We start from the raw sequence: 27476 nt of genomic DNA, 5'->3' as shown, positions 1-27476 counted from the left end.
AGAGGCAGATGCTTGGTTTCCTGGTATTTCAAGACATTAATGCAATGGAAAGGGATTTAAAAAAAAGAAAGAAAGAAAGGAAACAGTGGAAAGTGAATCTCACATGAAGCGGAGGAGCTCAGAGTTCTCTCACTAGTCTAAATATCTTCAGAAGTGAGTGCAGATAGTAGTGGGAACATTTACTCAAGTACTTAAAATACATAAAGTCTGTGTTTCAGGTAGGTGTTTCCATGTTATACTAGATTCTGCTATTGTCATGGTTGGCTGTGTGGCAGGCGAGCAGAAGCGGTGGACGCAAAAATGCAGGACTCTTGGAGACGGGAATAAACTGAAAACGCAGCTTTATTGCTGGAAGAATGACTGACAAAATAAAACTTACAAAAGGAAAACAAGACTCTAAAGCGAGGTGCTGGAGGACTGGACATTACAAACACACAGCAGGTTGAAGGTACGACACGACAGGGAGCCCAGGAAAACACAGGGCTTAAATACACAGGGGAGTAATTAGGGAATGGGCGGGAGGGAGGGAGACACAGCTGGGAGAAATCAGGCTAACGAGACAGGGGAGAGGTAAAACTGAACACACTGACATAAGACATGAACTTTCAAAGTAAAACAGGAAATAAGAAACAAATCACAAAACCGCAAACATATCCACAGTCATCCAGGACACACATACACACACATATACATATATATACACTCTGCACAGTTATGTGTTAAAAATACAGTAGATCAGGTCCATCAGTCAGAAACGGAGCCTGGAGACGTCTGAGACAAAGCTTTTGTAGCTCTTTGTCGACGTTCCTCATAATATTTCTAAAAAAAGGGAAAAGTGAGAAAACAAACATCGTTAGGCCAACAGTGTGATTTTGTGTGCTGAATCGTGTATATGTATGTGCGTGCGTACCTGCAGGTTGTCGTAGTGTTTCTGGCTGCAGCAGTGGAGTTCCTTGGCGGTCTTCTCATTCAGGCAGAAAACAGAGCAGATGTTACAGAAAAATCCTGATTTAGGGACCACAAACTCCTGACCTGCAGAGAAGCAGAAACAGGAAGATTAGACAAGTATTAACAACACATTTGAATTTAGAGTGTGTGTGTCTGACCGATGGGGCTGTTAGGGTTGAACTGAGGCAGTCTGAAATCTGCTACAACACACGGAGACTGAGAGCGAGATGGCTTTGCCTCAGCTCCGACAAGCTCCCTCCTGCGTTTAGCCACAACTGAAAATGAAAAGAGCGACACGTTAATCATCAACGAATCTGCTACAGGAGCCACTGGGTTTATAACATATTTAAACATTCAATTATAACTCAATAATAATTGAACAAATGATTTCGATTTACTTGAAAAGCTGAAACGTTCATCGGCCACTTTATTAGGTACACCTGTTTGACTGCTCATTAATGCGACTCTCTAATCAGTCAATCACATGGCAGCAACTTAGTGATTTAGGTATGTAGACATGGTCAGGTGACCTGCTGAAATTTAAACTGAGCATCAGAATGAAGAAGAAAAATAATTTAAGTCACTTAAACGTGGCATGTTTGCTGAGCTTAGCATTTCAAAAACTGCTGATGTGCTGGGATTTTCCCACAGAAGCATCTCTAGGGTTTACATAAAACCGTCTGAAACAGAAAATATCCAGTGAGTGGCAGTTCCCTGGAGGAAATGCATTTTTGAGTTTAGAGGAGAATGAAATAACTGCTTCACGCTGACCGGAAGGCCAGAGCAAGCCAAACAACCACTTATTACAATGCACAAGAGCATCTCTGAACGCACAGCACATCCAACACTGAAGCAGATGAGCTACAGCAGCAGAAGACCACACTGGGTTCGACTTCTCTAAGCTAAGAACGCAAAACTGAGGGTACAATTCACACAGGCTCAGCAACGCTGTAAAATAAAAACGCTGCCTGGTCTGTTGAATCTCAGTTTCTGCTGTGACATTAGGATGGTAGGGTCAGAAATCTTGGATCCATCCTGCCTTGTATCAAAATCTCAGGCTGGTGATGGTGTGGGACATAGTCATCGCACCAACGGAGCATTTCTTAAACACCACATATATAAAATATATTACTACCACCAGGCTGAATGTCTGTAGCACAGTGAGGAGCACAAATATGAGATCAGAGCCACAAAATATCACAACTTGTCTTTTTATATTCACTTTACTGTGTTTTGGCTGTCAGAGCGGTGTATTTTGCTGATTTAAAGCAGCTCTTTGTACCTTTAATGTCGGCCATGCTCCATCCATCATTCTCCTCTCCCTCCTGTGTCTCGTCATCAGGACACTTGGGCTCTGGCTGCTGTCCAGCAGGGGCGGCTGCAGCATCGGGCTGGGTCCCTGCTTCCTCCTCGGTCCTCTGGCTCTCCGCCTGGCAGTCACCTTTGGTCACTGCATCAGTCGATTCTGCGGTCTTCTTGGTTTTCATTTTGAGGTTGTCACCAGAGTCTTGCAGACGCTGTTTCAGGCTCTTCAAACTGAATTTGAAAGCAAAGATGCCAGTAGGTTACCACGAAAAGAGGTTTGTTGTCACAAAATGTTCATGTGAAATAAGAAATTCCATTTCAAATTCCTAATCTAGAGTTGCTTATATCTAAATCACATGCTGCTCTTTTTGCATCTTTGGGAACTGTTTACTACAGACGACCTTGAGGAGCGTATGGTATATTTGACTCTGCCACTAAAGCTGAAAAAGAAAGATACTCACGACTCAATACGTCCAGCTTTACTGCTATGAAGAGGAGAGAAAGAAGCACAAGGTCAGACAGACATGAAGACACTTTAAAGAAAATGAAGAAACACAGTGTAAAATAAATTTCCTCTTTTTCTCACTTCTGATCGTGGGACACACTTACCAAGCAGATAAATAGTCCTTGGTGACTTTGCTCTCCATCACCTGTGTTAATCCACCAGGTTCGGCCATCTCAATGCATATCTGAGAGAACAGAACGGATATTTGAGCAACACAGTGGTACTCAATGGGTGTGCTACAGGCACGATTTGTATTGTACAGGGCGATAAAGAATTTGTCCTGGCGAGTTTCTTTACTGCCCTGTACGATAGTACAAGGCAAAGAAAAAAAAATCTTGGAGTTTTAAACTTGCAAATGGGAAATAAGTGCAAACATATTTCTATACTTTTGCAAAGTTTTGATTGAACAATAAAACCACTGAGCAAGAAACACTAAAAGAATAACTTAGCGCTGCCTCAAACTGCAGGGATCTCCCCTGCTCGATGGGCCAGGACAAAAGGCTGAACAGGTCATAAGATTACTACTTGGTTGAGAACTTGGTGCATTTCAGGCAGTCCTTCTTCACCAGTGTTTGCAAAGGCATGTGTAATTCAGATTGCCTGCCGCAGGGACTGTCTGTACATGGAATATTTAAACTTGCTCAACTCGTGTTAAAAAACCACAAAGTCTCCTTCAGACTCATTTAAAATGTTTCTCAATATGAAAAGAACAGCAGACACCATGACAAGCCTTGCAGCCTTCTGTAAAACATAAAACAGTTGCACGTGTTTATGAAATCGTACCCTGTTGGCAAGCGGCAAGAATCTGACAAAAGCAGCGATGGACGCCACCACTTCCATGATCATCATGACAAGGTCCACATTCACCTCGGAGACCTCCACACTCAGCAGCCGGTCCTCCAGAGACTCCGACTCTGGAACATGCTGAAAAACAACCAGCGTTAAGATCAGGGAGACCCGAGCCTGCTGCTTTTTTTTTTTTTTTTTCTTTCTCTCAGCCTCTCTCTCGCACTTTTTTCCCGCTTCACTCTGCACGCGGGCCTTGTGCTTTACGCTGGGCAGAGGGGGGAGGGGCGGTAGTTACACTCAGTAGCACAGGAACAGAGCCAGAGAGAGAGAAAGAGAGGCAGGGACAACAACATTAGAAAGGTATAGTAATCATCCACAACTATTTTCGGTTGCAGATGATAAAGGATTGAGAAAGTTTATTCATGCAGGTCCATATGACAGAGAATATGCATGTTCTTTTAGTTTTCATATTATAATTTATATTTAATTGTGTTGTGGTTTGCAGTGTTTTGTGTTGTTTTCACTTTAAATTTGTGAAAGGAAAAAGCTGAAAATTTAAATAGTTAAAAGTTGAAATGTGAATAGTTGATTTTTGTATTATATGATTTATTTATTACATTTTATGTGGAGTGAATAAATAAAAGTATATTTACGGTGGCCCCTAGAGACAAAGCACATACAAACTTCAAATCACGTACGAACTCTGAAGCATGTACAAACTCCAAAACACGTAAAAACACGTACAAACTCCAAAACACGTAAAAACTCCAAAACATGTAAAAACACGTACAAACTCCGAAGCACGTAAAAACTCCAAAACATGTAAAAACACGTACAAACTCCGAAGCACGTAAAAACTCAGAAGCATATAAAAACTCAGAAGCACATAAAAACTCAAAACACGTACAAAAGACAACAGAAGTGCTCCAGGATGCTGGGCGCAGTGTTGAGCCTTTGTTATCTTGTGGCTACACAAGCCAGCAAGTACCAACGACCGGATTTGGTGTGTGGTAATAACAGGTAAATTAACTTTTTTTTAAAATTATTTGAATATATATATGAGTGCCTGTGTATAAATACACAAACAATACACACATGCTTTCAATTGTGTAATTTAAGTGATCTAGTAGCTCTGCTTTGGAAGTTCAGTTCATGCTAGAAATGTGTTTTGGAGTTTGTACGTGTTTTGTCTCTAGGGGCCACCGCATATATTTATATATAAACATATATAAATAAAACCACTTGTTTTTACGTTAGTAATTCCTTTTGTGCATAATTTTATATTATTGTTAATAATAAATTAATTAAAGCAACAAAACAACCTGAAGAGCCGGTTCGGAGCCGAAAGAGCCGGCTCTTTTTAGTGAGCCGAACCGAAAGAGCCGGATCTCTAAAAAGAGCCGGAAATCCCATCACTAGAACAAATACAGACGAAGTAACAATAAATAGTTGATTTGAAATTCATGCATATTTTTAGTTTTTCCATTTCTTATTCAGATATTTATCAATGAGTGACTTATATGTATGTATATATTGTATATATTGTGCTATTCCTTACTTCTTGTATCTGTCTGTGTTACTGTTTGTACTGTAACCAATATATTTCCCCCAGGGATCAATAAAGTACTCTGAGTATTCTCATTCTAGTAATATTAGCCCAGAGAAGGATGATGCTGTGCTCACTCCTTAGAGGAGAAATCTGTTTTGATTGGGATCTGAATAGTTTGAGTGAAACAGGAGCATGCCCCCGATTTAACAGCCCCCGATTGCTCCATTTTCATACCTCACTTGTACCAGGAAGCATGTCTTGTAAAACAATGTGGATTCTGAGCGTCCACTCTCCAACAGTAACTGGATTTTTGAGGTAATCCCTGGCGAAATCGCAGCACGCATCCCAGCTGTTAAAAAACACAAAGGCCTGGAGGGGAAAAATGATGCAGAGGAAACATTCAATATCAATCATTAAATTGAATTCAATTTGCAAATGCAAATTTCTCTGTATCAGCCTGCTGGGTCTACTCCTCACCCTCCTCTGCAGTGATAAAACGATTATTTTGTAGTACAGAGTCTGAACAGTCTGATCAGGGACGTAACGCCACACCAGCTTGGTGACATCCTCCTGTCTGTAGTTTCCTTCTGGCAAACCGGTCAACATGATGGTGGAGAACGTAGAACCTTGAGATTGGGCTTTCTGCAAGACACAAGGTTCAAGAACCAAAGTTTATTCGAAGAGAAACTTTGCGGTACTTTTTAAAAAATATATTATTATTACTGAGCACATAGAGAAGACAAAATGAAACCAAGTTTAGCAGAAAAAAAGAAATGTGGTTTTTGAGGTGAGTATTTGGAAAAATGGACACCTCTTGGTATTTACTCAAGGATTCCTGTTTAACACATGAAACCTGGGTTTATAAGATGCACTCACCTCAATGTCATCAGGTTCACTGACAGTTAAATACTCTAGAAGTGTAAAACAGACACAGTTAGTAACAGTCAACACTTTATATCTGGAGGTTAATTTTAGTTTCCAGCTGTTTCTCTCACCTGGGATTGTGAACCAAGGAGAGACAGTGGGGAACACAAAGGGACTAGTTGTCATTGTGATCCAATATGGTGAAGTGCTGCGTTGTGGGATGGTAATATCTTCTGTTGGGACAGTTGCACCATCAACAGCAACCTCGCTGTCTGGCAAAGCTTTGTCTGGCAATCTTGGTGCTGCACAAGCAAAAATAAGTTTTGTTAAAAGTTTTGTGGGGGAAAGAAAAGGAAAAACGAGTGGTGCAAAACAGGTTTTTAATGTTTACAATGATCCAGTAATATCAATGTTTTGACTTTTATTTGAACTTTAAGCACCTTTACAGATACCCAAGGTATCATAGACATCAGAAAAACAACGATTAGTGGGTTAGATCAAATGCCAGACTGAAAAAGTGCAGTTTAAGTAATGGCTCTGGCTCATGTGTCTGGGGCAGAGACAAGCAGAAGGAAATTGACCACTGATGGAGCAAAGATTTCTGGAGGGGCCAGAAAAGAGGTCAGAGAGATAATAAGGCAAATGAGCATCAAAGGATTTGTGGGAACCAGAATCACAGTGTTAGTGGATAAAAGTTGAGGGAATGTGTCACAATGATTGATTGTGAACAACAATAAATCAGCAGTTTTGTCTGCACTTTATCCACAGCCCAGGGGAGACCTGAAAAATCTATTCATGAGTGTTTCACAAACAGAAAGCGAAAGAAAGGTCTTACCAGATGACCTTCCATTAACTTAACCCATCTTTTTGTTTCCGTTTAAATCATATTTGTTTAAAATCCCATTTAAAAAACACTTACGCAGTGAGGTACATCCACACTGTGGTATTTTCAGCCTTGACAATTTGTGGCCGGTGGGCCGTTTTAGAAGGCTGTACCAAACGCCAAGGCGATCAGCATCACGAAGAGACTGAAATTCGATAAACACCTGAAACACAAGAAAGAAAATGTATTCTGAACATTTTACCTTCACATTGTAAATGTTAGAAAACAAGTGCTAAGCACACGTGGAAAGAGTGAACTAAGTACAGCTTTATTGTGGAGTTCACTGGATTCAAGAGTCAGAAATCCTGGCTCAATGATGCACTGGAGCCATGCTCAACATGACCCCTGCACTAATGCTGTAATGTGATAAATACTAGTGCGCATGAGCATATGAAGAATTGCTCAGCGAGCAACTTATCGGCAGTCTCTCTTTACTATCGCTATAGTTTTGCAGTTGTGCTTTCCTCAAGATAAGTAGCATCCAAATCTAGACACATTATCTCTTTTGAAGGATGGATTTATGAAGGTTGGTGCACGTCCTTTAGTTTGGTGTGCAAGCGGTTAATCTGTCAATTTTTCTGTATGGTTAAGATTACACTTACACAAGCACATATCTCACACAGCCTTTCACAGACTTCTAACACATGCACTTGTTGGCATTTATGAGTGTGTTTATACCTTGTTGAGAAGAGGCAGGTAGTTTCTTACACAATCCATTTTTTTCAAAGCTTCTCTGAGATGCCGGGACTCGCCTGGCGAGATGTTCCTGATGTAGATTAATCGTGCTCCATTGTCAGTCACTTGCTGCTTCGAGAAAACCGGGTTAACGTGAAAAAACAACAACCCCACAAACAGTATGACATTCCAAACATTCTTATACTACAGCTCCAAGATCAAGGCCATAAGTTTGCACTTATATTCACACAGCAGGTATGCACCCTGGCAGCTATCTTCATTTTCCAAACAATTTATAATTGCAGCTCTCGCTGTTTTTGATAACACTGGTTGAAAAAGTATTTAAACTAATGTACACACAGTGCCGTGGAAAACGCATTTGGCTCGTTCCCAATTTCCTAATTTTTTGCACAAGTTTCAAATCGTTAAACAAATGTTTAAAAAAAATACAAAATGCATTTTTAAATGAGGATTTCATTTATTCCAGGAAAAGAGTTCTCCAAACCTTTCCTAGCCCTGTGTGAATATCTGAAAAAACGGGTATGTCCCCATTTTTCAAGGTGTTTTGACTTGGATGTGAGTGCTTCCAGTTATGACTTTATACTCTGACCAATAAATCTAAAGGTATTCGAGTGCAGTCTTTGTTTCTGAGATATGTGCGTTACTTACATAGCATAGCCGTTTCATCAGAGACTTATAAAACTCAAGCTGAAAGAAAAAAAACAGTTCAAAATCATTACATCACTTCGGATTCGGTTCGATTTATTTCAGCTTAAAGGTATTTTTTTCTACAAAAAGAAATATTTTTTACATTTATAATCACACTTTAAATAAACAAGCAGAAACAAATATTTTCAAATAATTGTAATAACATCTGTCACAACAGTAGATTGCATTATCTACACACAGTGCTTACCGGCGTCATTAAAATGTTGCCCTTCTCAACCTGCAGTCGAAGTTTAGAACCACTGAGAATAAAATCGTGATTTTCTGATGCTAGCACGATGTTTTTAGCTGCCACTGCTGTCGGCATGAGGGCAAAAGCCTGAAGGAAAAACAAACAACCAAACACTGATTTTTACTGAATAACCATGAAGACAGGCACTCACAAAATACGCATTAACTAACTAAATGTTAGTTAGGTCGTCTTAGAAAAGAGATTTAGAGCGCCATTAAAATGAAGGTCATAACCCAGCCCAATGCAAACTGGTGCTTACCATGCGTGCCTGTGGTATAACGTAGATCGTGTCGTCGTAATACTCAAATCGGTGTCGAGTGAGCAGACCGGCGATGTCCTCCTCTGCGTAACAGCCATCGTGATACTCTGGCAGGTTGCTTATTAACAGCACCTTGTAATCAAGCGAAACAAGCTGTGCAAACGAAAAGAATTTCAGGATCAGTTCACAATTGCAATGGAAGAAATTCCAGACAGAAATCTGAAAAATGCAAACATTAACTTATAAACCTCACTTTGAGCACTGTCTACAACTATGAACACAATCAGGTACCTATTACAAAATGTTTCTGATGCTAATTTTCCTTTACTTCTTTTTTTCTTTCTTTGTTTCACGTAGTGCAGCTCTACCTTGACTCACTGACAAAAAAGGCAGTAAGAGTCAGCTATGAAAGTACTTTTCATTTAAGGTGGATCCATAAACAGTGATAACTGATTCCCAAAAGGCAATGTGTAAACAGCACTATTGCACATGTCAAACTTGGGAAGGAAAAACCTTTTTAAGCACTCAAAACCACCATGTCCTGGATGACTGTGCATATAATTTGAACATGTTAAACTAGCTTTTCAATAAAGGAGTTTTAGTATGTGTTAGTACATGAGATAATTGTTTTATTACAATACTAAATTGGTAACCAAGAATGGTGCAATTCTATTGGTGTCTATACTGACTACAAAATCTCTGGTATTGCGACATCCCTAGTGAATTTTTAACATTTTTCTACATTTACACCTACTTGAGCGTCACCTGACAATGAGATATAACCCAACTACAAACTTGTAAAACAAACTGAACTATTTCAGATCAAAACTTAACCACTTTGATAAAGCATGTTTTTCTTACAGGTATAATTGAAGTGTTTTTTTAATGTTACCTTTGAATTGGGAAGTTTGACTGTCTTGAGACAACCTGTGAAGTGCAGAGCAAAAGAAAAACCAAAAAATAATTATGAAATAGAAAATATCTTCACATTGAGAAATCTTTCATACAGATCTTTGGGGATTTCTTACGGATTCTTTCTGGACGCAGTTGCTCTTGTATCCGCTCCCAAAATGTTGGGTGGGTAACAGCGACCGGCTGATCCTTTGAGATCTTCTCTGCAGTCACAGAGTCTTGGAATAAAGGAAATGTAGTTAAGTTCAATAGTGGTAGTTTAGATAGGATGCAAATCACCCAGCTGATCTAAATACAAATCTGCGTGGTTGAGGCCGTTTCTGCTTTGGAAGCCAAGACTTTTGGCTCACCGTCAACTGCAGCACCTTTAATTGGTTCAACAGCCTCCGTAGCCTTGGCTGTATTTTTAGGTGCCACCGCAGCTTCCTTACAAACACACACACAACGAACATACATTAGTTTGTATTACTACCAAAACTGTTAAGTTACTACATTCACACTAAGAATCATACATGAGCACTTGTCATGAGCTTACAAGTATTTACAGACAAGTTGGAGTCTTCCATGCAAACCACAAGCAACTGTGGCAACTTGCAAGCAACCAGTGCGATTCCAAGGATGTTTTCAGTGCAATGTGTATATATAGATTTAAAAAATGCATAATGCAACACAGCAAAATAAAAACAAAGTACAGTGTGTATGCTTTCATAGCATTAGACTTGAGCGGAAGCTTCCTGACATGGGGATGACTATATAAAAGCTCAGTATAATCCAAAGTAACTATGAATTTGAGGGGTGCGAGACTGTAGAAGAAATGTAAGGATAACCAACTGACTTTAAACCGCATAATGAATGCAGGACTACAACCGTGAACGGACAGTATATTTATAGAGAATTGTAGCTACGGTGCATAAATATCTATCTTAGATTGCAGAAGCAAACCAGGAGACAAACAGGAGAGGAACTTTCTCTCGATTCACAAGTAGGTCAATGATCTCATCCATCTATAACAGTGACAGGGGCGGATCTAGAAGGGTGGCATGGGGTGGCAAGTGCCACCCTAAAATGATCCCTTGCCACCCCAAGTGCCACCCCAGTTTTGCATATGACAGTGTTGTTTATTAAAATAAGACAGCATTAACAGTTTGAACGTAGTTACAGTCAACAGTGAATATAAATGCTAAAACTGAAAATATTGCATAGTGTTCCCCCCTCCACCATTAACAAATGGTTCAGCCCATAGCAGGACCGGCTTTTTTCTTGTTTTCAGTAGCAAGCGATGCTTATGATTGTGCCAGAGCACATTCTGAACAACACCATGGGAATTTCGCTTTTTACACAGGTGGGTGGATGTTACACTCTGGAAATGGAAGGAAGGTGAGTGTTATTAACCCTCTGTGGTCCACGGACACGCTGCACCTCCAAATCACATGACTGATGTAAGCTGACACAGCAACAAGCTGCAGCCACGCTGAGTTTCTATTTCAGCCCACATTGAAAATTCGGACTTCAAAGTTTTTAAATTTTAATTACAGGCCAGTAAATCCAGAGTTATGATAATATATATAAGCCACGCTTTGTTCTAAATACTGTCGTCACGTTTTTGTGTGTGTGTGTTTTAAGCGTTTTGTAAGGACAGCACGAAAACAGTAAAGAAAGAAAAAAAGCCACCACCTTCCTAAATGTACCATGTCGACCAATTAAAAAAACAGTCAACGCGTGGGATTTGATTGTTTAGGAAGAGGGAAACGTTTTAGGAGTGACGGTAACGGCAGCGAGACAGAGCAAGCAAGTGAGAGAGAGAGTTTTTAGATGTGGGAGATTTGTGACGTTTAGTGTGGAGTGTTTACTTAGTGTGTTGTCTTGTGTAGTTCTGTTGTGTAGTCGTTTTGTTTTGTGTGTCAGTGAGGGCACTAATGAATGTCACAAAGGCACATTTGCAATGTAAACACTGTCACTAAGTAGAAAACCAGCGGAGTGATACAGCTGCTGTTATCAGGCCTGCAGGTTTGTCCCTGTGCTGTTCTGTCTTTTGGTGGACAAACTTTTTTTTTACTGGCACACATAGTTTGTGGGGCATCTTAGTGCGACACCTAATTGTTCTCTCATTTTAGTTGTAGTAATATTTTTAAATTCTTATACAAAATGAAAAAAAAAAAAAAAAACGGCAGGTGTATCGGCTGCATTTTTAGATAAATAGTTGTATATGTTTACAAAATGTACAATTTATATTTGCATTTCAAGTTATAAAAATATACTGTGGTGTTTTTTTTTTACAGTAAAAACATACTACTAGGATTTTAAGTTCTTTGTGTGGTTTCAGATCAGTAATACTAATGCAGTATGTCAGTGAAAAAAACAACTAAATTCAGTTGAGCTGAAAAGAATGACACCAAACAAGGCAAGGGGAACAAAATAAAATGAAACAATCTGAGGGTGAAATACAAACGTAAACTCAAAAGGAGTCAAAAATGGCCGATTGTATTTCAGACCTCAGTGGGTTCATCCAACAAATCATGAAAAATTAGGTTTAAATTGTTGTTCATGACAGTGCAGATTTCTGACATTTTGTGTCATTTAAGCTGTAACAATGTGACTGTTTTCTAACAGTGTGTCTGGATTTTATACTTGTTGGGCTACATATTTATTTATTATACAGGCTATACAGAAACTCACATGTTTTATGTAACTAAAGTGTGTAATTATGTGGGCTACAGACAATAATTAAGTTCTAGACTATATTTATATGAAAAACGTGTATACTTACTGCATTTGAATTATTCTAACCATATGTAACCACCTGCATATGTGTTTGAAAAATAAGAAGGCTTCGATTTTGCCACCCTATTTGATTTCTTTGCCACCCTAAGAAAATTTCTCTAGATCCGCCCCTGAACAGTGAACAAATTTCAGTGTACATACCTGTAATTTTGACCTAAACAAAACAACTGACTTAGTTTTTCAAAATGTTTTCTCCATAGCAGAAATCACATCACTGTGACAGAGACTACTTACAGTCCCTTGTAGCCTCACCATGGTCGGAGGGGAAGATTTGCCAGCCTGTGGAAACACAGGGAAGAAAATTATGAACAAACCAAATGCAGATTTCATCATGACAACTTGACTCAAACTATCTGCTTGTATAAATCTGTGTTGAAAGATTTAATCTTGGTTGTGTGGCATCAACAATCACGTCATCTGTCACTGATCACATTATAAATTGTCCAAAACTGTGCATTCATGAAAAAAGGCATAATATGAAGTCACCTCTGTCTTCTCTGTGCTAGGCGTCCCTTTAGTTGTTTCTGGAGATGCAGAACGTGAGGACGATGATGATGATGTTGATGGGGACGACTTCATCTTGACTAGCTCAGCCAGCAGGGCAGGAGCCAAAGTTTTGACGACAGTCTCCAGGTCAGACTGGTTTGATAAGGACTGGAGAGCTAAAAGACCACAGGTGCAAAAGAGATTCACACTTTGGTGGGTGCCAAGTCTCGAAAATCATCTACCGTTTCTGAAAGTTTTATAATAGTAGAAAAAACTATGCTGACATTTCTGGTGGCACTGGTCTTTATTTATCCTTTACATTAGTAAAGTTAAGGTTGTGAGGGGGGAGGAGAACTTTGATCTTAGAAAAACTAATGAGTACATACAAAAAAATAAAACATGAAGCAATTTTCAAACCTGATGTTTCCAGCAGTTTCTTTGCCAAGATCTTTGAGCTGCTTGACTTCTTTCGCCTCGGAGATGACCTCTCAGTCGACGATCGCCTCTCCCAGCTTTTCCTCGTTGATGAACGTTTCTCATCTCTCTCGCGGCACCTTGAGCGTGATCGATATCGTGAAGAGGAAGGACGGTCATACCACGAGGAGTCAGAATGAGACCGGGACCTGAAAAAAGTATGGATCAAAGAACTTAATAACTCAGAAACATCTCAAAGCACACACCCAGCATGGATACAAAAGGTAAATGCTGTCCACCAATTAAGTTTTTTCAAGTTGATATTTTTATATATATGTTATATTTCACCCTTTAACAATCCACTGGAGAGCTAAATCTTCTTGATTGATCCTAGTTCTCAAAATGTTTGTTGGACAGACCTGCGATTGCGTCTGGACCTGTACAGAGATCGTGATTGGCTTCTGTGTCTCTCCCTTCGGCGGCTGCGTAATTGAGAACAGGAATGACTGTTCCTCCTATTCTGCAAGTCACGGAGAATACACAGTGCTGGTCCTGCTGGATCTCAGCTCTGCTTTTGACACTGTAGATCACAGTATCATGATAAACAGACTCGAGAACTTGTTTGGGATTACTGGTGTTGTTTTAAAATGGTTTATATCATATCTGTCTGAGAGATCTTTTACTGTTTGCATGAATCATGTCACATCAGAATCAACAGTTTTGCCGTGTGGGGTACCTCAGGGATCTGTCCTGGGTCCAATTCTCTTTTTACTTTATGTATTTCCCCTAGGCCAGATTATTAAGCGCTATAAATATATCTCCTATCATCTCTATGCTGACGACATCCAACTATACTGTTCCTTCAAAATGTCTGAGTTTTATAAATTGTCTAATTTAAGTAATTGTCTGACAGAAATCAACAAATGGTTATATGACAATTTTCTCCAACTAAACTCTGATAAAACAGAAACTCTAATTATTGCTCCAGACCATATGGTCCCAGAAATTAGACAGCATATCAGCTTCTTAGACCCTTACGTAAAATCAAGCCTTAGAAATCTCGGTGTCTTATTTGACAGCTCGATGTCGCTCGAGCAGCATTCTAAGCAGCTGGTCCGAAACTGTTTTTATCATTTACGGAATATTTCTAAACTCAGACTAATGGTATCAAAGCTTGAACTTGAGATGATTATTCATGCTTTTATTTCTTCTCGTTTAGACTATTGTAATGGCCTTTTTACTTGTTTTAACAAATCAGCCTTAAATCGTCTTCAGACTGTGCAGAATGCTGCAGCACGTCTCTTAACAGGCACCAAGAGAAGATCGCATATCACTCCAGTCTTGGCCTCCCTTCACTGGTTGCCTGTAAATTTTAGGTTTCAGTTTAAAATTTTAGTTCTAACCTTTAGGGCCCTGCATGGTCAGGCTCCTCAATATTTATCTGACCTGCTGAAATCACATACATCTTCTCGGGCTTTAAGGTCATTAGATCAGAGACTGTTGGTGGTACCACGCACTCGTTTTAAAACTCGTGGTGATCGGGCCTTTCAGACTGTGGCACCACGGTTGTGGAATTCTCTCCCACTGTCTCTTCGCTGCACGGACTCCATTGATTGTTTTAAGAAACAGCTGAAGACATTTTTATTTAGAAAAGCATTTGATTAATTTCTTCTTATGCTGTTTTTATAGTTTTATTGTTTTACATTGTTTTATTTACTGTTATATTGTTTTATATTCCCATTTTCTGTGTTGTAAAGCACTTTGTGATTTTTATCTGTGAAAAGCGCTATATAAATAAATTTTACTTACTTACTTACTTACGGTGGCAACGTGGGCTGCCGGAGCGGGAATGGCTGCTTCGCCTGTCCCTGCTACGCTCCGAGTCACGATGAGTGCGGGGTCTGCGAGAGCGGGAAAGCCTTCTTCGCCTGTCGCTGCTTTGCTCCGAGTCACGATGACTGCGGGGGCTGCAGGAACGGGAACGACTCTCATGTCTGGTTTTCTTCTGGGAAGTCTCAGCAGACGTTGCGGGAGAGGGCTTGGCACCTGACGCACTAACAAGTGCATTAAAAAGAAAAGCACAGTTAAATGAAAGAAAATGAAAGGCTCCAATGCTGGCATGTTTTTTTATTCGCCAAATGACTTCAAATGAAGATATTTACCCTCGCAGTGATGCTATTTCACCGTTCCACTCTGGGTATCTGTGGAAAAACACAGGTACATTTTTGTCAGATGTTGCCAGGTAGAATGTCCTTAAAATATATTATTGTTCATTAATTCAAAAACTTAGAAATGTATTCAGCCTTTTAACAATAAATCATTAAGGTGCTTTACAGGAACGCAACAAATATGACAAAGAAAAATGAAAAAATACAAATGAACAGTTCTTAGGAAGCTATCCTAGCATTACAACCCCGACATCATTTCGGCACAACCATGGTTGCGCTGCCCCAAAGATATCGGTTCATAATCACGAAGTACAGAGAAGAAAGACTGACTGCTTTCGCAGAAGTTTGCAGTTCTCGATGTGAAGGCTGGTATTCTGGTGGGAGACCCAATCCTAGTGGTCACAACAAAAAACAAACATTTAGACCAGATTCATTATTATCAGGAGCAATGTTTGTCATTGACATCACTTGCTGATAAAAAGGTCACTAAACTTTGCAGTGGCCTTAAAAAAAATCTTAAAATATTAACAGTTAGTCCTTCACTGAACGGAGAAGCATTATAACATTAGCCAGGAGCCTGGATTGCACTTAGAAACCTTCATGGGCCAAAAACAAAACAGGAACAAATAAGCATGACACATTATACCTCTCCTGGGATACAATTTTAAAGATGAAATTATTTAGTATATATGGAAAACACAAGTCAAACATCTGACTACAAACAACCAAAACAAAAGGGTCATCTTAGGCTCTGGATTCTGGACTCTCAGGCTTAGGGGTGGGTTTTTATAATCGATTCATCGATTAAAATCGATTCTGGCTTGGATAACGTAAAATCGATTCATTAAAATCCTGAATCGATTTTTTAATATAAATTTATTTTGCCCAAAATGCCAGAATCTCAGGTGACATCTCACAAAATTTCAAGAACCACCAAACAGTTAAGACAGTAAATGAGAGCAGGAACACGGCTTCTGCACATAGACTTAAACACACAGCGCGACCCGCGGATCAGAATCAGTGAGATGTCGCCTTTCTCACGGTCGGGGCTGAAAGCCGACAGCTCGCTGATTCTGATCTGTCGGCGGGTCCGCGCTGTGTGTTCACGCCCTTTATGAGCCGATTCTAAAGCTGTTAGTTTGATCTCTCTCCAAACAATATTGACCGAACCAGCAGCAAAAGAAGATCCAAACGCTTCACATAAACATCATCATGAATTCACTCTGACTTTTACTGTTTTGCTTCCACCGTGATGCACAGCTCTCTCTCCCTCTCTCTGTACTTCAAGAACAGTTTCCCTTTCTTCATTATTCGCTTGCTTGTTACGCACAAGTCTACCGCTGTTTACAGGCTGTCAGCCGCTGTTTTTTTCCCTTTTACATTCTTCCGAAAAGAAAACCTCATTTCTGCTGTTCAATACTGAACAAATTTAAACTTTTTAAAATTATTCAAAATGTAAAACGCTTAACCGTGTCTCTAATAAAACCGCTGTAACGTCAGAGGTGATGTTCATATGTTGATTAATGGTTTTCTTTCATTTTTGATGTACTGCAGAACATTTTTATAAAATCCCAGGCCAGGAAAATCACCTTCATGTTTTTCTGTGTTTTATCTTCAGCTACTTTGACACAAAAGCATCTGCTGTGACGCTTACACCTGTGATAAAGTCTTGCGTGTGTCAGCTTCCTTTTGATTGATACAAAAATATGTAAATGTACTGATCTGAATTATAATATTTCTGACTGTCAAAATTTCCCAGATTTAAATCGAATCGAATTAAATCGAATCGTGGATCGAATCGATTCGGGACCTTGTGAATCGGAATTGAATCGATTCTAGAAATCAGTGACGATACCCAGCCCTACTCAGGCTCTTCTTATGGCATCAAAATTTCCCAAGGTTCCAAGAAGGTCGTCTCAGGAGAGGCCAAGTTTGGATTAGGACAAAATGCACCACCTATGTTGATCACAGTTAGAGTAGCGACAGGAAGATGATGTTGAAATAGGCCAGAAGAGGAAGGCGCTGTTTCTTTGACGAGGAGCCCAAATGTGAAATTTGGTGCAGCAAAGGAAGGCACATCCATAAAGAGAGATTCAACAATCAGTCAAATTAAAGCTGGTGCTTGTGTAGCTCATGACTGGGCGCTGCGCCCAGGGTGCTTATGTTTGTGGTAGTAAAAGTCTTGTGACACCGAAACACTAACTTAAAGTATGAGCAAAGAAAATTAGTATAACACAAAAACAAGGTGCCTACTGATATAAAATAAAGGACCAAACACACTATTGTTCACTCTAGTGACAAAAGACAAAAAGGGGAACTTTTACATTCAGCAACAGTTCCAGGAAAAGCAAAGCTGAATGAGCACTGTGGAACAGTAGCCCAAGGACAGAGACAAATGAAAAAACAGCCATCTTCCAACATTTTCTGATGCACAGGTTCTTCATGCTTGCAGATTCTTCCTCATCACGTCATCTGAGGCCTTGGCTCCATTGTTAGCAAATGCCTTGAATGTCTTCGCATGGGTTTACATCAAGTCAAAAGACATTAAATCTATCAATTGCAAGTACAGACCACTGAAGTTTCTGAAGGTCTCTTTGAAGTAGTTTTTTAAATTACAACATCTGGTAGACATATAGTTAAGTTTAGTCTGGACTGTAATCCTTCAAAAGTTCTGTTACAGAATACTGAATTGCAGAAATATGGGAAAATGTGTCCAAATGTTTGCAGTCCAAGTTGGTAGTCTTCCTACAGTCATCATTATGCAGTAATAGTGAATAAAACAAACCAAATAAACTTTAAAGTAGCATCCATGAAGCTTTTTCAAAACCAAAATCCTATAATGGCATTCAAAGTCAAATAATTAAAAACAATCCCAAAACAAAACAAAAAACATTGCGTTTCAAATAAATAAAAACTGACTGAAAGCAAAAACATCGAACAATCTTCGACTTACCTTCATCTGATTACATTCCTTGTTACATAGAGAGCAGGTATGCGGAAAGACCCTAGGTGAAGTGGCAGTGTAGTCTTGCATCTGGGCCAGCACTGGGATATCCTCTGTCACTTGTAAGGTAAAAGGCAGGTTGTCAGGAGTGATCTGATCTTCAGAGTATGAGATTGGATGTTCCAGGTCCTCTTTTTCAAGTCCAAATTGCATAAGGATGTTCACAGCTGTTTCTGAAGTAGACTCTGCAGAGCCCACAGGTTTGGACTTCTTTATGTCCTCTTCCATTGAAGTCTTACTCCCTTCTGGCCTGCAGCTCATTGGCATAGTTAGCAGTGATGGGATTGTTCCTCCAGATTTTGCAGGAGACGCAGATGAAACTCCAGAAGAGCTAAAGCTGGACCCAGGCCCAAGATGAGGAGGTGTCTTATGAGAGTCTCTCTCTGCCTGCATACTCGACTGTCCATAGCGCCCCTGGGCTGAACTTTGTTTCCCAGAGGCATAGGGGTTATATAAGGGATGGGACATGGTGTTAGCAACCTTCAGAAGGTTTAGTAGACTGATGGCTGCAGCTGTCAGGAAAGGGGGGTGTTGTAGATATAAATGGGGCGCGTGTATTGGTTCGGCCACCAATAGCAATGGCGTTATTTATCTGTGTCAACGCAAGGCGGGCTTTCAGCTGAGCCAGCCGCAAGCATGCAGCTTGCTGTCCGATCAGTAAAGAGCTCCCTGGGAGCCTACCATGTAGGGGGCTCTGTTTGTACCCTGGTGCAGGAGAAGGGGTGTAACGCTTCGATGGCAATGGAAAGCTGGAAAGTTAAAAATAAAGAAAACAAAGAAAACAGGTTAATGAGTTGTACTGGGCCTCAGAATCTTGGAAAGATGAAATCCACACAGATGGACCTGGACTGGTGCAAACTGCCATAAGTCATGAACACATCCTCCTACCCCCTAAACATGATCGCAACAAGCAGGATTCACTGCACTGTTAATGTTAGCTATGTTATATTGCTGCCTCTGTTCGGTGGTGTCGAGCCAAACGGACTTTAACGTGTGTTTGAACGAGCTGACGGTTCACTCGTTAAGCTGAAAGAAAGATGCTTTAATCACAGCAGTCACACGTGTCCACTGTACCATCTGGGAACTCTTCTTGTGTAGCACTCGTAATAACACAAACACTAAATCCTCCTTCTCTGGTGCTGTTGTGTAGCAGTGTGTACACCTGAGACTGTCACCTGTCTGTCTGTCCTGCACTCTCTCTCTGTTTCTTTCTCTCTGATTGTGGAATAAAAGTATGAACGTGTGTTTATAAGTTACACTTGTGTCTGAATCCTGCAGCTTATCACACATTTCATTTCCATGTGTGACAACTGCAAGTGTCCAGAGTGAGGACAGACTGAGGGACCCACTGCTGCACATCATCTGTGAGGCTTTGCACCCCTGATGATCCACCAGGACAAACTCAGCAGTGTGTGAGGAAGAGGAGGAGGAAGAGCCAGCAGCAGCTGACAGATGGAGAGAATAGACAGACTGTTCCCTGTTTGTGAAGGACTGCTAGGAAAGTTTAACATAACTGTCTGTGCTGAATCAGTCTTATTAGGTAATGTTCAAATAATGTGATCATCCCAGTGTTTTCAGTGTGAGAGAAAGTACTCAGGGCCTTCAAGTTACACACTATGAAAGGCAGCAACAAGTTCAATGTTCAGAAACCTAAAGTATGTATCAGCAGCAGAATGGAGCTAAAATAAATGTTTGTTTCAGTTCTATGAAGCTTTGAGTATTTTGGATCAGTAGCACTGCTGTGTTTGTTGCATCATATTGCTGTAATTGTTTATATGCTTTATATATTCTGAGCTAAGTTGATCTATAGTGTTACATCATATTCTATAAGGATGTTATGTGTTTGTATACTTTCTGCCCAGTTTGACCCATTTAGCAGAAGTCAGCCTGTTTAAGGCTCTGATATCTATTCTGTATGACTTAAAGCAGTTATGACATGGTCTGATTTTCTCACCCAATAAAGGAATATTTCATGTATCAGTCTACTCTTCATTCTATCAGACACAGTTACCACAGCTCGCACATTTTCTTTTTACACATATATGTAAGCATTGAGCCAAATTTAGTAATGCCAGCATATTAAACGAACAATATTTGTCTTTTCTATATGATACATCTATATACACACTGTCAAACATACTTGTCTTTGAGTGAAGATTTAAGGAGATAGGAAATATAAATAATTGTAACTTGAATCTTATGGCGTTATTTTTGTGCCACTATTCTGAGCGCAAGTAAAAAGAATTTGAGCATAGTGGCACTAAAATAATGCCATAGAATCTTTACTGAAGCTCAGTATTTGACACAGAGTTCGAACTCACTGCTGTGATAACTAATAATGATTAATATAATAACTATCATATTGGCCATATTATATTTACATTACCAAAGTAAGATGACTTTAGTCTCATGAACAACATGAGCTAATTGTTATTTACTAGCTAATCTTAAAATGACTGTTCAGTACAAAAATGAAGCCCAACAATCATGTTTTACAGTCGTGTGGTCTCAGCCTCAGATACTTATCACATCACACAAAGCTCATGTAGAAACAAATGAACAAAATATGTTCTACTCCGTTTCTGTCAAACAAAGCTGTATGAAACGTTTCCCGCTTTTAGTATAACGGTTGATAGGCAACCTGGGCAGCGCGAGGGAGGCTAGACCGTCCCATTTCACAAGCCTACAAGCCTGTTTTTGTTTTCTTTACAACAACTCGGTGTACATACCGTGCTTTATATGTGTGTAATCCCTTTGTTCTGGTGTGCTCAAATGTATACTCGCAAAAAACTTCTTGCAATCTACAACTTTGCTAACGGAAAGTAAACGCTAAACGGTAGCCAGGTGACCCAGCGCAACGATTTCCGTTTCAATGGGCTGCCTTCAAAATAAAAGCACGAACGGAAACGGCAAATTTCAAGATACTGTAGTAATTCCACTAAAGCATATTATTAATGTTTTGCTTTTATTCCACTTGTTTTGTAGTGTATTGCATTTATAAAATGAGGTTGCTGTTGTAAAATGTGTGACTTTGGGATATCCTTTAAGTGTGTGAGCTCTCATAAAAAGAAAAAAGAAATTTGTGGGATTAAAATATAATTACATTTTATCATAAGAATCAAGAATCGCACTAACTGTGACATAAAAAATGTGGCATTTTACCCAGCTAACTATTTTAATTGGAATTATGTTTTGTAAAATATATTTTTTGTTTTTATTTTTTGTTTTTGAAGGCTCTGATAGGATAAATTTCTTAGACAACCAAGAAATTGAGGCACTAGTAGCTAACACTGTATTTTAAGCGAAAGCATAATTCTGGCAACCACTACCAATCAGCAATCAGAAAACAAAAATAAAAATAATGATGAGGAAAATGCAAATAGTTCGTCCAATCTGGGAATCACATCAGCTTTAAGTAAATCATGCTAGCTCACTGCATGTGACAATCCCACCACCTCCTAACAAGATTATGTTGCTGTCATTAGAAGGACCACATTGTGTGATTATTTCATCAAGTGTCTGAATAAAATTTGACCAACTAATTTAGTTTGTGTGGCTATTTCTGTGTGTATAGATTAATAAAATGATTAGGTTCCATTCAGTAATCCAAATCAAGTGAGTAAACTTTGGAAATAAATCAGGAGAGGATACATACACATTTCGGTAGTAGAACGACTTTTAGCAGCTATATCTTGAAGTAATCATTTTCTGTATGGCTTTATCATCTCACATAACTGTGGAGGACATTAGGCCCCTCTTTTAACAAAAGAAACTGTTTATTGGGCTTGATTGCTATTTAAAAGTCGGTGCTATAGTTCGGATATTTTTTCTTTTCTTGTTGCATTACACAGTTTTACTAAAGTAAATGACTCATTGTCTTGATACATGCTCAATCATCCAGGTAAGTACACTGAAAAAAAGGGATTGGCCAGCTCTTGGATTTACGTAAGCATCTTGCGTGTATTTAACACAATTGCCTCATGCTTTAAAGTTAAGTGTAACTACATAGTGTAGAAACTACATGATATGCAGAGAGGCTAGATTAAATTGTTTATATCATGTTCAAGTGAAGTAAGTCAATAATATATCAATGTTAAATCCCACGACCACGACACTGCACGGGTTTCAGACTCGCGCTCTTTAGATCGTGGTTTCAGGAAGGCATCCATCTCAGTCAAGTCGAGCAGCCACCTCTACTGTTTTTTACCAAAAAAAGTAAGTTGGGTGGTTGTTACATTAAAAAAGTCTAACTTGTAATTTGAACACAATAATTTCATGTTTCTATGAACGTAATTAAATCATGAAGAATCTGTACGAAATTCAACAACTTAATTTGTTCTTGTTGAGATGAGCTGATACAATCTAGTGAGAGTGGTTAGTTGCTGAACTCATGAAATTCACAAGATCGCACAAGATTTCAAACTGCAGGAGTTATAAGAGGCACTACACACGCACCACGTGCATGCTATTGCTATTGCTATTTATTGTGTATTATTACAAAACAAAACAATTCTGCATCAAATACAGGAAATCATAGCTTTCCTACATTTCCTAGATTGTTGGCATGGTGGTTAGTGCTGTTGCAAATGGTTGTTTGTTTCTATGTGATAGACTGGTCAGCTGTCCAGGGTGTACCGTGCCTTGTAACCTATCACTTCAGGGTTATTTCCCAGCCCTCCTGCAACCAGGATAAAGATAGAAGGATGGTAGTTGTTGAAGACCCATTCAATTTTTATGGTAACCAGGATCTAGACTTTGTTGAACATTATGTAATATGAAGACAGCATGTAGTATTTAAGTGACCAAGTAGTATTGGGGTAAAAGTTATTGAATACTGTTGAAATAAAATGACAAAATTGTGAAGGATTAAAATATTCCAAGAGCTCAACTTACTTCATCTGAACATGTTTCAATCGCATTTTATGAACACAAAATGCACAGGTTTATTGAATATGAAAAAGTTGTGTTGATTTAACTCAGTTGTTTAAGTTTCTGGTTTGTAAAAATGCTGCAGCTTCAGTGGTGTGGAACTGGTTTAGCTTTCGTCCGTCAGATACACAACAAAGCACAATTTTTGGTAGCGCATGCTAGCAGGCCGTCGTTATTACCGTGTTGTATGGAAAATACGGCACACTTAAAATCAACCCTTTGAATTTTCTGAAACTCGACAGAGCCCCTTATAATCCCGTGCGCCTTATGTATGAACTCTGGTTGTGTTTACTGACCTCGAAACGGTTTTATGTGCACGGCGACTTTGCTAAGCTACAAAGCCGCACCGCTCGATGGATTGTCGGAGCATTACGGCTATCGTAGGCAGGCGCCTCGCGGAGTGATACGTACTGCACCTCAACATGATATTACCGTATTGTGTGTGTATAACCTCTTTTTAAGTTTTGTGGATATTATACATGGTTATGCTGAGGATATGTCGGCCAGTTTCCACTGGAAATGCCTTTTGGTTAAACTGTCAGCGAGGAATTTGCACTGTTACATTTTTATATAACTTTAATGGACATAAAAAAACAGCTGCTTGTTTAAGTGAAAATATATTGATGGGGTTTTTTGCACTAATAAAGTTGTGGAGTTGTAAAGTATTTTGTCTAGTGTCAGTTATATCGTCAGTTATATCGTTATCGCAACTTTTCAAATGTATATCGTGATGAATATTTTTGGTCATATCGCCCTGCTCTATTTCCAGGTCATTCTGAAGCAGCTGGTTGATGCTGCGAAGCACCTGGAGGATAAACACATCTTTCACCGGGACATCAAGAGTGAGAACATTCTGATTGAGACCGGCTCAGATGTACCGCGTGTTCGTATCATCGACTTTGGACTCAGCTGCTTTTTTAAGGAGCGGTCGCAGTACCGCCTCTTCTATGGTAACATATTCTGCTCTTGCTCTTCACAGATGTCACAGTTTTCGCCTTTTGTTTTAGAAGAAATTGCAATTGTGTCTGTTTATTAGGTACAGAAATTTACTCCCCTCCCGAGTGGTACGGGCGCAGTTGCTACAGGTGTGGACCCACCACGGTATGGCAAATGGGAGTGGTTCTGTACGAAGCGCTTCATGCGGGGGACTTTGACACCACGAGCTTCCTCAAAAAGCGCCTGAAATTCAAAAGACATCTGTCCAAAAGTAAGAAAACGTCACACTTCAAGACTGACTGATGGCTTGGACCACTGGAACTATCATCTTCATGTTTTTTCTCTTTCCTTTCTTTCCAGACTGCCGGGATTTCTTGGACGCGTGTTTAACCAAAGTCCCGGAGACGCGGCCGACGCTGGAGGACCTACAGCATCACACTTGGCTGAGATAAGCCTATCACACACACACACAAACGCACACAATTCAGACGTTATCATTTATGTGTGATGTATGAATTACCTTTCTTTTTTTCAGGAAAAAATTTTTTTAATTGGCCCACTTTAAATTTCAGTGTTTTGGAATTCCTGTAACCCCCCCAGCCATCCCAGGAAAGGGGATCTCTCTTTGAATGGGCTTTCCCGAGGTTTCTTCCCGTCAATCTGGCCCCCCCAGGGGAGTTTTTCCTCGTCTTCATAGAGAGCTTGGGCTGGCTCAGGAGCTCCATCAAAACTGTCTTTATTTAATTACTCAAATGTAATCATATACTTTAAAGTAATCAAATAAAAAACAGTAAAAATCTAAGACTTGAAGTAAACTTCCATTAAAATAAAACTTGTTTAATTCATCTTTGCTGAGGATACTGTGTTATTACTATTTCAAGGATTACTGGTACCCATCCCTACCCATCACTAGGGAACAGAACAAACCAGACATCAATTACAACAAAAATGACACTGACCCAGCCAGCATGACTCGTCTGCCTTCAGAAATGTTTAGCAATATTACAAACTGGGTGATATGCCTTAAAGTAGCTTGTCATGTGTTCAGCATTGTCACAGGCTACATTTTAATTAAAACCACAATCTAGTAATGTTCTGTCTTTAACCTTCCTAATTTGTTTTTTGTCCTAACCTAACACTAAACTGCCAGTGAAAACAAAAGTTACATAAATAAAGAAAATTACGGTCTCACACAGGAGTCAAACCCTAGTTTCTAAATGATGTCAGTAATAGGAAATTCTATCTTTAAAAAAAACCAAATTGTTACACCACTTTGTCAGCCTCGCTGGCGTCAAGAATCATTAGTATGATGCTAAAGCTTTAGTAGAAGTTGCACATCAGTTGGTGTCCCCGCCCCTTATCCCCCTTAAAATCCTAACTTGAAGATGCAGAATTTGCTTCCTAGTAATATGGATGTCATTCATGAAGGTAATACCCAAGCAAATAGCAATTTTATTATGATCTGTGCTGCAGTTGTAAGACCGGGCACTCGAATCTTTCCTAAAACCCTCTCCCCACTCCCTACTGACATTGTCGTGATGTTACTGCTTTCTCACTGCAGTCATGCAATTTATTCTATAAAAAGCTCTTACGGTGTGTTCACACCGAACGCGATAGACGCGAACAGAGCGTCAGGTTTAATTGTAAAGTCAATGGAAAAGCGCGATGACCCGCGATTGCGGCTCCCGCGAAAATTCGGAAGCAGATTTGTGTCGCCAAAACGCCAAAACGCCTGAAACGCGCGTCAGTCTAGCGCGTTTGGAGCGTTTGACTCGCGAATAAAACCACGCGCGTGAGTTTTTGTGTTGCATTTTGTGCATACGCGCGTTACGCGTCTACCTGGAGTTGGAAAAATCTGAACTCCAGCGTCAAATCGTGCCGCGACAACCAATCAGGAGCCTGGTGACGTGGCTGTGACCTAGGTCAAAGGGGCAGATCCAGCCAAACCCCTTCATTCTTCAATGGAAGGAAGGCTAATCAACGCCGTAGCAAACAACCTGGAGCTGCACGACACCAGCTGCTTTCTGGACCGAGACAGGAATATAAAGGACCGAGCTTGGAGGAAGATATGTGAAGGGCAACCTGGTTCATTCATTTCTCTTAAGTTTTCTCTTAAGTTTTCGCTGACCCGGGGAAGCCGCACAAAAGCTAGCAAGCCACCGCTATTTTCCCACTGACGTACAAATACCGTTCTGCTTTCATGCATGTTGTCATATAGGAATATATTTTCTTTATTAATAAGCAGCACACAGTGGTCCCGCTGTCACTGCTTCGCTTTTCCGCTGATTTTCTTTTTCTTTTCTTTTTTTTGCACCGTACAGCATTGCATTCTGCAGCCTGATTGACAAATCTGCTCCGTGTCGTGTCTCCTGCGCTTGCCAAATTTATCATGTTTGGTTTTGATAACCATCACGTCCAATAGAAAAAACAGCACAAAAACACCCATAACTATGAGCCTCATTCGGAAATAGACACCTGCACCGCGAGGGGAAAGGGCGCACGAAAGTGGCGGGCAGATGAAGACAAAACGCGGCATAATAATACTTTTACGTTTTGCAATCTACAAAGGTTTGCACTTTGAGAATCAATTGTGAGAACTGTGACCAATGTTCATGTGTGTGGGGAAAACAGTGTATAAAGTGCGTGGCCAGGGGCTAGTTATTCTGAGAACCCCTGCTGCAATAAAGGAGGGACCACTGTATATACTTTCTCTGATTATATTCAACCTGTTAGCATTTAATACTGTATTGATAGAGCCAACTGATTCTGCAGCAGAGCATCCCCTGTTGCTTCTCCTGGCTCCCCAGTCCCTGAGCTCCTGCTGCTGCACCCACAGGTATGTACAGCAAGCACTGATACCTTTTTAGTCGGTGGGATTGCCTTGTGATCACCTTTACTAAATATCTACAACCAATCTGATTATATCCTGTTTTTGTTTTTTTTCACTGTTGAAATTAAAATCTAGTAGCAGTCTTCTCATTTCTTTGTGTTTTGTGCTGTTTTACAGGCCCACAGAGGAGGACGGCTCCAAGGCAGATGAGGGACGGGTCCCAGGACGGTCCATCGGCGGTGGAGCTGGCCATCCTGGAGTCCCTGAAGAGACCACACCAG

General features: G+C 40.0%; 3 protein-coding genes across 3 annotated transcripts; 1 reads left to right on the top strand and 2 right to left on the bottom strand.

The window, feature by feature from the left end:
- Positions 1-364: 364 nt before the first annotated feature.
- LOC146583830 (uncharacterized) lies at positions 365-5457 on the bottom strand. Its single transcript, XM_085278181.1, has 8 exons — positions 5331-5457; positions 3542-3682; positions 2863-2942; positions 2715-2738; positions 2231-2484; positions 1107-1223; positions 911-1032; positions 365-819 (listed from the first exon to the last, which is right to left on the bottom strand). The coding sequence occupies exons 1-8, from the start codon at positions 5349-5351 to the stop codon at positions 745-747; spliced, it is 834 nt and encodes a 277-aa protein (XP_085134307.1). The 5' UTR covers positions 5352-5457; the 3' UTR covers positions 365-744.
- A 171-nt stretch (positions 5458-5628) lies between these two features.
- Positions 5629-18968, bottom strand: LOC146583829 (uncharacterized). The gene is made up of 16 exons (XM_085278169.1): positions 18450-18968; positions 15827-15888; positions 15491-15529; positions 15146-15382; positions 13332-13537; positions 12915-13090; positions 12663-12707; positions 9998-10073; positions 9764-9865; positions 9628-9662; positions 8736-8888; positions 8435-8563; positions 8188-8226; positions 7522-7647; positions 6880-7006; positions 5629-5738 (listed from the first exon to the last, which is right to left on the bottom strand). Exons 1-16 carry the CDS (start codon positions 18966-18968, stop codon positions 5629-5631), a joined length of 2181 nt encoding a protein of 726 aa, XP_085134295.1.
- Positions 18969-24147: 5179 nt separating this feature from the next.
- Positions 24148-24817, top strand: LOC146583828 (serine/threonine-protein kinase pim-2-like). Its single transcript, XM_085281342.1, has 3 exons — positions 24148-24379; positions 24466-24636; positions 24726-24817. Exons 1-3 carry the CDS (start codon positions 24148-24150, stop codon positions 24815-24817), a joined length of 495 nt encoding a protein of 164 aa, XP_085137468.1.
- Positions 24818-27476: the final 2659 nt, after the last annotated feature.

Source organism: Mchenga conophoros, linkage group LG1, assembly GCF_057382185.1.
Source record: "Mchenga conophoros isolate Kocher_MC1m ecotype Shallow Benthic linkage group LG1, M_conophoros_male_GT1.1, whole genome shotgun sequence".
Classification (NCBI taxonomy): domain Eukaryota; kingdom Metazoa; phylum Chordata; class Actinopteri; order Cichliformes; family Cichlidae; genus Mchenga; species Mchenga conophoros.
Note: the sequence above shows the minus strand (reverse complement) of the source record. Positions and strands in the feature narration are given on the sequence as shown.

Excerpts from the sequence above, each read along its gene's own strand:
- LOC146583830 (XM_085278181.1), bottom strand. The coding sequence starts at position 5,351 with ATGCTTCCTGGTACAAGTGAG. Across the intron at positions 2,739-2,862 it reads AAGGACTATTTATCTGCTTG|CAGTAAAGCTGGACGTATTG; the intron begins GTAAGTGTGTCC and ends TCCTCTTCATAG. Across the intron at positions 2,485-2,714 it reads AAAGCTGGACGTATTGAGTC|TTTGAAGAGCCTGAAACAGC; the intron begins GTGAGTATCTTT and ends TTTCAAATTCAG.
- LOC146583829 (XM_085278169.1), bottom strand. The coding sequence starts at position 18,968 with ATGTCCCATCCCTTATATAACCCCTATGCCTCTGGGAAACAAAGTTCA. Across the intron at positions 8,227-8,434 it reads GCAACATTTTAATGACGCCG|CTTGAGTTTTATAAGTCTCT; the intron begins GTAAGCACTGTG and ends TTTTTCTTTCAG. Across the intron at positions 5,739-6,879 it reads GTGTGGATGTACCTCACTGC|AAAGCCCAATCTCAAGGTTC; the intron begins GTAAGTGTTTTT and ends TGTGTCTTGCAG.
- LOC146583828 (XM_085281342.1), top strand. The coding sequence starts at position 24,148 with ATGTATATCGTGATGAATATTTTTGGTCATATCGCCCTGCTCTATTTC. Across the intron at positions 24,380-24,465 it reads GCAGTACCGCCTCTTCTATG|GTACAGAAATTTACTCCCCT; the intron begins GTAACATATTCT and ends TCTGTTTATTAG. Across the intron at positions 24,637-24,725 it reads CAAAAGACATCTGTCCAAAA|ACTGCCGGGATTTCTTGGAC; the intron begins GTAAGAAAACGT and ends CTTTCTTTCCAG.